This window comes from Doryrhamphus excisus, linkage group LG18 (assembly GCF_037039965.1).
Source record: "Doryrhamphus excisus strain RoL-2023G ecotype Guam linkage group LG18, RoL_Dexc_Guam_v1.1, whole genome shotgun sequence".
NCBI classification, from domain to species: domain Eukaryota; kingdom Metazoa; phylum Chordata; class Actinopteri; order Syngnathiformes; family Syngnathidae; genus Doryrhamphus; species Doryrhamphus excisus.
The window spans coordinates 9,642,549-9,655,149 of record NC_136374.1 but is presented as its reverse complement, the minus strand read 5'-3'; the positions used below and the strand labels follow the sequence as shown (position 1 = coordinate 9,655,149).

General features: G+C 39.9%; 1 protein-coding gene across 2 annotated transcripts in view; it reads right to left on the bottom strand.

The window, feature by feature from the left end:
* The window catches only part of pparg (peroxisome proliferator-activated receptor gamma), a 31,272-nt gene that overhangs the window by 7,349 nt on the left and 11,322 nt on the right, over nucleotides 1-12,601 (bottom strand). For both annotated transcript variants that reach the window (XM_058054674.2, XM_058054676.2), the window contains exons 2-4: nucleotides 2,919-3,212; nucleotides 2,682-2,848; nucleotides 736-874 (exon numbers count right to left, since the gene is read on the bottom strand). In XM_058054674.2, the coding sequence (XP_057910657.2) occupies nucleotides 736-874; nucleotides 2,682-2,848; nucleotides 2,919-3,212 (600 nt within the window). The remainder of the gene's footprint in view (nucleotides 1-735; nucleotides 875-2,681; nucleotides 2,849-2,918; nucleotides 3,213-12,601) is intronic.

Sequence of the window (12,601 nt, the reverse complement as noted above, 5' to 3'; positions counted from 1 at the left end):
CATGCAAACTCCGCACAGAGATGGGTGGAATCAAACTCAGATCTCCAAGGTGTGTGGCCTGCATGCTAGCCACTGGTACACTGTGTAGCCCCTATATAGATACACATATAGCTTATTATTTACACACATAATGACCACAATTATTAGCGCTCAGACTTCACAGCTAGTTCAATCCCACCCTTGGCCATTTGTGTGTGGATTTGCATGTTCTCCCCGTGCATGCGTGAGTTTTCTCCGGGTACTCCGGTTTCCTCCCACATTCCAAAAAAATGCTAGGTTAATTGGTGACTCCAAATTGTCCATAGGTATGAATGTGAGTGTGAATGGTTGTTTGTCTATATGTGCCCTGTGATTGGCTGGCGCCCAGTCCAGGGTGTACCCCACCTCTCGCCCGAAGACAGCTGGGGTAGACTCCAGCACCCTCGCGACCCTCGTGAGGATAAGCAGTAGAAAATGAATGAATTAATGAATTTTTTGGCTGACAAACCTCCGTATCGGAAATTTCTTTGAATTAGGCTGGTATGGACCCTGATACCAATCAACTGCTAAATAACAGATATTTTAAAGCACATGCAGAGGTAGATATAAAGCTGCTTAAGGCTGACCACTCATACTTAAAATGTAAAGGAGTTCATAACATTTTTTTTTTTTGAATGAATCATCTACAGAGCACAATTCAACATGTGCCGACATAATGGACTTGATATTTGTCACTACGTTGTCTTAGCATCTTACCATTGTGCGACATGCCGACATTCAGGCACTTCTGGAAGCGACAGTATTGACATTTGTTGCGGGACTTCTTGTGAATACGACAGTGGAGGTCGCAGTGATCGTACACCAGCTTCAATCTGATGGTGCGTCTGAAGAAACCCTGCAGAAAAAATGTAAAAAATGATTTAGGCATCATAGGCATTTCCCATCATGTCAGTGTGTGGTGGAACACATTGTATTCATTCTTACAGGCTGCAGCTGCTTCTTTTTTTGTGGTGCGTTATTTAAAGGAGGAGGAAGGTAAAGGGGGTCAGGACTCCACCTTAATAAAGAATGTTTTCTCTCTTAAAACAATTAAAAGTGTTTCCCTGCTTGGCTGACCTCCTCATCTGGCGAGTCCCTCACTAAAACCTAAGAACAATAACTACTGCATGTTGCCTACATTCAGCCTGTTCCAGCATGGAGACCAGTGCAAATGCTCCTCATAAAAAAAAGTAGCCAATGAAATGGTTTTGCAGAGTGGAACATGTATGGCTCATACAGTTAAAGTGACTTCAAACAATGCAGATGCCCCCTCACCCATTCAAGTGGCATTTTTTTCCACCATGACCTACAGCCTACACTTTCACAGGAAGAAATTCTGTCACTTTTTGACATCACACTCATATGGATGCCAGCGTATTTGCGGTAAGGTTCTGTGGTTAGCATCACACTTTTTCCTCTTTGCCATCACTGTTCTGTTGTAGCGTCACAAAATAAAACATGTAAAAAAAGCCAAACACAACACACTTGTATTTTAGATCAGTGTTTCCCAACCTGTAATGTGCCAAGATACATATTTTACATTAGTAAAAATCTCACCAAACATAAATGTCCCCACATACTCATGATTCAGCATTCACAATTTTGCTGATTTTTGGTCAAAAGAATATATAGTTTTCTTCAAGAAGCTGTTTTTTTTCCTCAGAAAACATATTTCATTCACCATAATCCGATAATAAATATATTGATTAAATGTACATTATCCATATATGTACCACTTTTTAAAAAGCCCACAATTTTTTTCATGCTTCACTGTTTTTTCATCAAGCCAAACATTTCGCACTTTATGGGTGGTCTATGAATGCACCATAGTTGCTGATATAACTTCTATAAGGTAACTACTCCAATTATATGTCATTCTTTAGTGGTGAGTAGTGTTTATATGTGTTTACTAAGTGTGTGAGGCGTACCTCCAACAATCACTTCTATTTCAAATGTTGACACGAAATTGGAGGAGAATATCAAAGTCATTTTTTATGGCTGTAGCAATTTCTCATGTTCTGCCATTTCTCCATCTGCTGGTGGTCCCGGAATGTAACCGCTGTTGAAAAGCAAGGATCTACTGTATGCTGAATACACAGGTTCATTTTGCACCTTTTGATGATTAGAAGAGGATTCTAATGCATTGTTTTTCCAGTCACTATTGGTATATAGTCAAACTAAGATACATTATTTGCAGAAAATGAATATTTTTTTTCTTCTGACCAATTAAGTGAAGAGTTTCACACTCTCAACTAATGGTCTCTTATGATACACAAATGTCAGTTTGGATCACCACTGCTTTTCTAGGGTGCTACTATTACATTGAAGAAGTGAATATAGGTTATGCTTTACATCCTTTTAATTCAAGACCACAGCCTTTTATTAAATGATTTTTGCAGGTGTCAAAGTCCTCTTATTTTGAACAAACTAACTTAATATTTGCATAGAAAATAATTAGGGTAATGGTAATAGTTTTATTTCATTTGAACATGCATCAGATTACAATTGAGTGCATCACATAATCAGTTCACAGTTCTACATGTCCACATTTTTATATCACATATGAATGATATAAAAATGTAATGATAATTTTAGTTTGTAAAATAGAATGTCAATTTCAATTTATATACATAGGGAGAATAATTTCAATGAAATGGTCTTACCTTACATCCCTCACAGGCATGGACGCCGTAGTGAAACCCAGAGGCTTTATCTCCACACACACGACACTCAATATTGAGTGCAGGAGTCGACGTGTCGTCCTGTAGTTTGGAGAACGTCGGACTCTCGGTGTGTTGAGGAGGCGACTCTGGCTCCAGTTTGATAGAATCTGAATATGAGAAGTGTCAATTTTAGACGTCAACATGCAGAAGATAGAAGCACACTGAGCTGCGCCTTACTGTGGGAGTCTAACTGAGTCCTGTAGCTGTGCACGCTGGTGTAGTCCAGGTCGGTTAAGTGGTCCTCGCTCTGTGGAGGACTGAGGTCATAGGCCACGCCGACAGAGGACATGGAGGCAACCAGCGAGGGCGACATAGAGGAGGAGGACGACGGGGAGATGGTGGCGTAGTCCAATGTGGTTAAGTGCTTCATGTCCAGCAAGTGGGTGCTGTTGTCCAGCTCGGGCAGATCCACGGCGCTCAGACTGAAGCCCACCGGCCAGGGTAAGAGCTGCTGGGTGTCCACCATGTCTGCTGAGGACAGAGAGAGACGAGAGCGGTGACGTTTTAGCTGATACAACATTGCATGCTTACCGTATGTGTCCTTGCTTTAAGAATAACACCGAAAGAATCTAAAACACGAAAGAGAGGAGGAAAAGGAGTAGGGTGAAGATAAAATAACATAACGAGGAGGAAACGTCATATGTATGCATGTTTGTTGTTTTGTTCCAAACCAAGAATGTATACATACAATTATAATGCAATGCCAATCCTCCTCTGTCCTCTGCTCATTCCTGCACTCTGTTATCTGCTCAACTGGGAGTTAGATTGTGACACAGTCAGAACAAGACGAACTCTGCTCGTAATGTGTCCGGCTTCCTCTGTTGTTGTTGTTTGGGTGGCTGGCTCAGTGATTGCCCAACCAAAGAAGAAAAAGAACAACACACCACCAGTGGAAGTAGTGTGTGTGCATGTTCAAGGCCCCGAACGTTTAAAAGAAAAAAAAAGTTTTTTCCCCCCTTCCGCGGAAAACACATCTCATTCAACAAATAATAAAAATAAAATGCACAGCATACATGTACCACTGTTAAAAAACTCCACAATTTTTAGATGTTTATGCCTTCACTGATCATTGTTTTTGAAGTGTCTTTGAATGCACCGCAGTTGCTGTGAGCCCCCAAAGTGAAACTCATTCATTCATTTTCTACCGCTTTTTCCTCACGAGGGTCGCGGGGGGTGCTGGAGCCTATCCCAGCTGTCTTCAGGCGAGAGGCGAGGTACACCCTGGACTGGTCGCAAGCCAATCACAGGGCACATATAGACAAACAACCATTCACACTCACAATTATACCTATCGACAATTTGGAGTCGCTAATTAACCTCGCATGTTTTTGGAATGTGGGAGGAAACCGGAATACCCGGAGAAAACCCACACATGCACGGGGAGAACATGCAAACTCCACACAGAGATGGCCGAAGGTGGGATTGAACCCTGGTCTCCAAAAAATAGAAGTCATTCAAAAAAGACAATCAAAGTCTCCAATTCTGTTAAAACAAACAAACAATATTTTCAAAAAAAATTAAGTCAAAGGTCCATTCATATTTTCATTGAGTCCTCTGACGTACACAGCTGTATGGCGTTTGAGATTTTGCAATCACTATTGCAAAAAAGGAACTTGACTGAGGGCAAAAGTTTGATTTGAAAATCATTTTTGAGCAACAACGATTGGTGAAAGAGTGACACCATGCATGACTAAGTGCATCAGCAACAATATCACTGACTAGCTCAATTTTCCTTGCATTTTGAGCAATCAGAAACTCCAGAAACGTACTGAGTAGTAGAATAAACTGTTTGCACCATACATTCATTAATATGTGGCGGCTCGCCATGAACGCATGAGGTCTGCCAGGGAACCCATAATTGAACCGTGTGTGTAACTCGTCATTACAACGTGTAACACATGGAATTAAACTCAGCTTATTAATACATCTCATGTGCACCATCCAAAAACACATTCACCTGCTAAATATCTAGCGCATTTTGTCCACTCAGATGCCTGAAAAAGCTACAACTGTTTGGTTGTGATTAGGCCTGTCACGTTCATGGATATATCAATTTATCAAAAGATAAGTACAACACATCAGTAATTATGAGCCCTCAATAAATTGACATTCGCATCTGCGCCATCAACAACTGGATGAGAAGACATACTCTGCATGTGTCTGTGTGCATTGGCTCTATATGAAATATGAAACACAGAAGAGAGTGAGCATCTTCTCAGCTATTAAGCCTCTTTGTGCCAGTAGCGGGGATACATGAGTGCTAGCAGTTCGCAAGCAGACGCTAGTTTGTAAGCAGAATGCCACAGTTCCAGTGTTGGCTGTGCAGCGCAGCTTTCCTCCCGACAGTCAACACATACTGAGGCTTTTGATCTGTAAAGTAAATAGTAAGGGAAATGGTGCAAAATGGTGCACAGTGTGGCGTTGTGGCCCAGCTTGTAATGCACAAGAAGCGGTAATGCGCAGTGTTGCATTCAAGCACATGTTATGATGTAAAAGAATGGATACCATTTATATCACAGCTTAAATATGGACCCCCAAATATGGACTATGTGTGTGGTTTTATTGAAATGTTATGAGAGGCAATCTATATAATGTAGCATCGCTGGGAGTACTTCCTGTTTCCACAGTTTTTGTAAAAAAAAGTCTGGAAAGCACATGGTTAGAGTTAGGTTAATATTCTGCATTATGCATTGGTAGTGTATTGTCAGTTTTTACCCACCTATCGTGTTTCTGTGTGTGTGTGTAGTTCTTTTGACACACAGGTACACTACCCTTGAGTACTATTTATTGGCTCAAATGTGACATGACAAAAGGATGACATGACACAATGATTTTTGAATGATAATCTTAATGATAATTGTTTGTTGTTTTTCTAAAAAAAAATGCAATTATCGAATATCGGACAATAACAAATAGCACAATTATCGACCAACAAAATTTCACAAATTAGTCATGAATTATAATGCATCTGTTCATCAAAATAATTACATGAGTTGACCAATAAAATAAACTAATAAAATGAGCACATACTTACAAGGGGCACAGGAAATATTATGAATGTTTTTAATTGTCTGTGCATAATATAACACCTGTGAGCCAATAACTTAATATAGTGTTGTTAAATAAGGTTTAACAACATAATAATGCTGCCCAATTCTGACAAAAAAAACTAAGAAATGCTCAGTTTTACCTGTTTTTCACACACAAAGATTCCACTTAAATATCCCAACTTCAATTTTCTAAAAGCTCTGTTTATAGAAGACATATTCAACAAATTTAACGCCACTGATAGATTGCAAACCTGTAGGGGACACTGCTAAACACATCCTTGGTTGGGCCACCAAAAACAATGAATGAGATGAATTATGTAACAAGGCTCAAGTAAAATAGGAGGACGGATGTAATAGTGGTATAAAAATGGATCACACTGGGGGGAAAAAAACATCCTCCTTTCTGAATTACTTATTGTTTCCTTGTTACGGCTTTGGAATGCAGCAACAAGGTTGGGAAGTGAGTGGAGCACTTCAAATTGACATCACTATAACATTCTCACCTCCAAGGCTGCTTTACAGGCAAAATGACTATTTATAGCGAGAGAAACCTGGATATTTTTCCGTTTGTACACTGTCGGCCAAATCCTGACTGAAAATAAGACACACCCGGGGTTTGCAAACGGTGCCCTGGTTGCTCATTATGTGGGAGTAAAAGCTCTAGAGATAAGGAAGAAGCGAGCAAGAAAGAAAGAAATCACAGTGCACTCTAGAGGCTTTGAGAAAATCCCGTCCTCCATCATGTCACTCACGGCCTCACTGCTGCGCCATCATTAATCACACTGCAATCAAAACAACTATCTTTTTACCCCATTTTCCCTTTTGACAGCACTTAAAAAAGAACAAGCCATCAGCTAAATGAAACGTGCATGTACGTATATGCGAGCTGCGTGAGCAAACACCTCTGTCAGACAGCAGAAAAGATTACACATGATTAGTGTGGTTTTGTCGTGTTTAGGATTGGGTGTGTGTGTGTGTGTGTGTGTCTTTGTTGGAGCACGTGCGTGACACTTGAGCCGGTGTGTCGTGTCAGCTTCCCACATGTCAGAGCTAGCCTTGGTCATTACATCATATGATGGCACGATAGGGGCAGAAGTGCAACAACTGTCCAAATGGTCCAAACTGTGTACTTTTGATTTTGCATAATTTTTTATGTTTGGAGAGTTTGTACACTTTGTTCCATGATAGCAATATCCATCCAGCCAATATTTCATCTGATTCCTTACACCAGGGGTCTCAAACTCAATTTACTTGGGGGCCACTGGAGCTCGGATTTGGGCGAGACTGGGCTACATCTGGTTTTCAAACCCCCCCCCAAAAAAATGCATTTATTAAAAACAGAAAAATGAATAACCTTTGCTTTGGTTTCGATTTTCTTCAATAAAAGCTCTGATAAAACATTCCACTGTTCTCAAATATCTTACTTTTTATTTTTCTACACAAAATAAGATGAAAAATAAATAAACACTTCAAGAATAAAGAAAATCAATCAATCAGTAATAAATAAATAAATATAATAATAACAATAAAATGACAAATACTTACTTAAGAAACCACATATAGTTGGTGGGTAGACAAATTATTTTTTTCAGATTAAAATGAACAAAGCATTATTAGAGCCCTGTAGACATGACAAAACACGACTATAGTCACATTTATACTCTTTTTATTTACAACATATTGCGCAACTGCAGGGTCTTGAGACACATGCTAACTCGCAAACTAGAGAGCTAGCGACCTAAACGGTAGCCTTCAAGTTATTTCCTTTAAACTTAAATAGCCAAAAACTTACCACTTCCACACAGATAGGGAGGATAACTATTAACAGTTATTTAACCTTTAACATGAACATTAATCAAATGTAATAATTTTTTCTGGGTACATGATACCATACAGCATCCATATCAAACTTGCACGGGCTGCACTAACATTAAACTTTCATATCAAGGCGGGGGCCTCAAACTAGTGTCCTGCGGGCCACATTTGGCCCGCGGGCCGCGTGTTTGAGCCCCCTGCCTTACACAATGCCTAATACTTGGGTTTTTTTTGGAAATGTTTTTTTACTTTTATGTCATCCTCCAAGGGGGTCAACATGCTTTGACACTGATAGCATATTTATTACCTATCAATGACACAGCATCAGGAGCAACTGGGGGTTTAGTATCTTGCCCAAGGATACTTCGACATGATCACGGCAGGACGGAGGATTGAACCTTTTTTTCTCGTAATATTTTGACTTTAGTCTTGTAAAATTACTGCAGATTTTCGCCATATTGTTGGTCTTTTTTTAGTTTTCTTGTTAAATTAGCTTTTTGGAATGTGCCCCGATCCAATTAAAGTCAGTCGGATTCCACAGCAGCCCAAGCCTGATTGTTCGCTTCCATTTTTAAAACTTAAGAACGTCGCGTGCTGCGTGTTACGTCATATCTGAGCATGCGCTGAAAGAACGCACCCGGGATAAAATTTAAACAGGAAAAGATAAAATTCAATCTTGCTAATATTTTATAATTAAACTCGAGCCATGTTTTATATAGATATATAGTTTCTTTTTAAAGAAAAACTGGACTTATGAATAAAGTATATAAGAGTTTAGATTCTGTTCCACAGATGGCGGTAATGCACACCGAAAGCTGCTTGCCAACTCGCCAATAAACAACAGAAGACGAAGAAGAACACACCCTGACAACTTTCCGTTTGAGTGGATACATGATACTTCAATCGGATTGGGGAAAGGAATATTCCACCTCTGTGAATCCACCTCTTTTTTTTTTTTACTGTTGCTGTTTGTTAGTGAGAAAGATTTCGGACAAACTACAGAACTGATTTCTACAAAAGTCTGTAAAGAGTTGAGTCCAAAAAAAAAAAGGGTGAAACCAGATGCCATTAAAAGAGGTGTCTATCTATCCACGAAGATCAAATTTAAGCCACTCCAACATGAGGTTTGACATCTGAAATAAATTGAATTCTTTGTAATGCGACCATGTAGGTGTGAATGTGGGTGTGAATGCTAGTCTGTGTCTCGGGTGTAAAAAAAAAGCCTCCCACACATACATTCAACCATGGAGAACAAGACAATGTAAAGACATGACTAGTCAACACCGAAGGCACAAACCAAAAAACCTGTCCTGCAGCATTCAGCCATGTTCTTATCTTATTTTTCCTTTTAATCAAAATATATGCTTGCCTCTTACGAAGAAAGCAGCAAAATGTTTCCTTTCAATACTTTCATTGACTTTGCTATGTGCTACACGTCATCATTACTCAAACATGTTGAAAGGTCTACTTCTTTTTTGTATGTATTAATAAATACATGTGAGGGGAAAGTGAGTGCGCCAAGATGTGTAACTTCCTAAAAAAGCCATTTAACAGCGCGTGTGGCTCAAGTGACAGTGACTAAGACAGGTCTGTATGCACAGTCTGCGTCAGTGGCCACAACTTCTTCTCCTGGAAAATACTCAGCATTTTGGACTTTACAAAGATTTTATCCCATTTTTTTTAACCAAAATATCAATGCGTCCCATGTAACTATAACTGTGATTACAAATTACAGCAAGGTTGTCTAAAAAAGCTTTGTTATTATATGTCAAGAAAAATCAGCAATATTGGTGAAAAAGCATTTTGTTAGTGTTGATTTCGCTCTTTTTGCTAGATGATTACTGTCCTACAAATTATTGTCGATAAACAATATTATTGTCAACATTATCTTGAGACTATTTTTTCATTCATGTAATGATAATATATGGCATGATAATGTGAGTACACCTAACATTGGGTGTTATACCTTAAATGGCACCGATCATGCAATTTTTCGTCCCTTTCTAGCTTTCTAGATCTTCCAGGATCTGAACCAATTCCAGCTGTATTTACTTGGCTTTCCAAAACAGTCTGTTTTAATTTATTACACCCACGGTCTGCCTCCTGGGATGTCCACTTCCCTGTGATTGGTCCCACTTGTTCAGCTAACAGCTTGTGCAACTTGTACCTGGGAACGCCCATATAAGGAAGCCTGTCTCACTGTGACATCACAGGGAGCCGATATTGGAAAAAACTCTCTGAAACCTAGCATTCAGAGCCATCCTAACTTCTTTCACGGTTTACTTCCAAATGTGGAAAACTCATTATCTGAAACGTTGGCATCGTTTAACACGAGAATACAACATTCTTACATTTACAGGTCAAAAGAGTGGAAAAAGCATAACAGGAACGCTTAACATGTAGCGAACGACACTGTCTGTGAGCATGCACCATTTCATGCAGTTTTGTTTATATTTACTTTATTGATCAAACGTCTCAGTTAAGCATTGACTGTCGGGACAAAAGGCTCCACTGCACCTCGAGCGGCAGTTTGTTTTTCCTAGTGGGGAAAACTGGACATGATGGCGGTGTTTGGGGTGCACATGCAAGTTGGTCATATTCCCCTTCTTCATCGCAACTACTTTCCAAGAAATTGGTCTCAGCTTTGTTCATTGTGGCATTCTCCTTAGAAAACATCCCTTTTGTTCATACCATTCATATCACTTGCATGCTGCAGCATTCACACAGCCCCGACTCCAGCTACTGGGACAAAGACACTAAATGACTGACAAGAGGGTTCAATCTGAACGGAATCCAAGTCCTGCATGTTGTTTGGTAAAGAGAGACGAGGAAAACAAACAAACCATGCACATTTCAATTTATCAAGACCAGCAAAATTATCGAGTTAGCTTTTATTTAATATGCAATTAATTTATTTATTGATTATCGTGACAGGCCTAAGTACAACATTTTAATAATTTGTACTGCAAATGCAGGATGGGGGGGTTCTTTAAGTATAAGATTTACTCTGTGTTTTATTGCAAAGTGGTATCAAGGTTACACAGATGCAGAGAGGGCCTTCCCCCATCCACTCCTACATGAAAAAGGTTGCTTGTGTCTGGCACCCACTCTCTCACTTGTTAGCGAAGGCACCGCACAACCTCAGTAACCTCTGAGTAAAACAGCACCCAGACATCGTTGTCTGATTTCTTAATGATTCTTATGTTCCGATAGGTCAAAGGAAAGTTGTGCATTGTAGGTCAACTTGAGGTCAGGATGATGGTGGGGGGGGGAGACTCACTTCTTGAAACAGCATGTTCCACGCAGTTAGAAATTAAAACAGTGTGGAAAAATGTGAGGATATTATCAACTAGAGAGCTATCATAGAACACAGAGTGTCCATCGCGGATTAGCAGTGAGGACAATCTGTTACAAAGTGCTGACTGGTAGAGCTTACAATGGTCTTCTTTGACCTCAGCTGCAAACAAAAAGCTAGCATCATTGTGTGTAATTAATTCAACTGGGTTGTTGATTTGGCAGTGAAAAAAAACATAAAAAAATTGCAGTTTGGATGTATCATTACTTTATTGTAATATATTGCGTTCATTCATTCATTCATTTTCTACTGCTTATCCTCACAAGGGTCGCGGGGGTGCTGGAGCCTATCCCAGCTGTCTTTGGGCGAGAGGCGGGCTACACCCTGGACTGGTCGCCAGCCAATCACAGGGCACATATAGACAAACAACCATTCACACTCACATTCATACCTATGGACAATTTGGAGTCGCCAATTAACTTAGCATGTTTTTGGAATGTGGGAGGAAACCGGAGTACCCGGAGAAAACCCACGCATGCACGGGGAGAACATGCAAACTCCACACAGAGATGGCCGAGGGTGGAATTGAACCCTGGTCTCCTAGCTGTGAGGTCTGTGAAGTAAAACACCTCAGAGTACACATAAAAGTGCTAAATTTTTTATTATAATCATTAGTATTGTTTCAGAAAGTAAATAGATTAATTCTATCAATTAATTAATTAAAATTCATTGCATGAAAAAAATACTTTGGCCGATTTCATCTTCCCCCACACTCAAAAAAATGTTTCAGAATTATTAACTACCTATGACATTAAAGTGTTTGACTCCAGGAGTGTTACTAATACACTCCATTCAAAGAGAAAAATGACATCATCAAAAAAATCTAGTATTGTGGTTTATTTTAGACAATAAACTGAAAACACACACACACCACAATACGGCCCACTCAATCTATGTTTTGTAACAAATTCAGTGCGTGTTAACATTGAGTTCAATGACCGACGACGGACAGTGAAAAGGAGACTATGTGTGTGTGTGCGTGCGTGCTTTTCCTCAGGAAGTGGTGACCGATAGAAAGGGAACTACACGCACATTTTCTCTCTCTGACATAGTCTGGGCTCAGCAGAAGTTCAGACAGCTCAGCATCATGTGCTCTGATCGTGACGCTAATGATTGCTCATTTATAATATGAGCAGCATGGGCAATATGTGTGCACTGTCAGTATAAACCGGTATGCATGCTCACATATTGTTATTACTATAAGTACTCATAGTACAGCAACACTTATGCTAAATAAGTCGGGTGGTAGACATCAGATGCTGATGATTTCCTGTTGCTTCAGTCTGACCTCTCTGGTTGCACTTCTCTCCCGCCACACACGACAACCCCCCCTGCACTCCCCCAACACACACACACACACCAAGTGACACTCACTGCATGACACACAGTACAGTTGAACACTCCAAAGTCGAACACACCACCAGTTCAGCTGAATATTTCTGGAAACACATCCCTCAGAAGTAAAACACAAATGTGGCCAACTTAGTATTGCTACACTAAGTGTTATACACGCTTATGATTAGCATTTTAAGTGTCACACTGAGAAGCATAGTAAAAATCGACTGTGCCATTAATACCCGGACATTGCAGTCAACATGCCTCAAATGATGAGTGTACAGCCTGGAGCCTAACCATCCTCA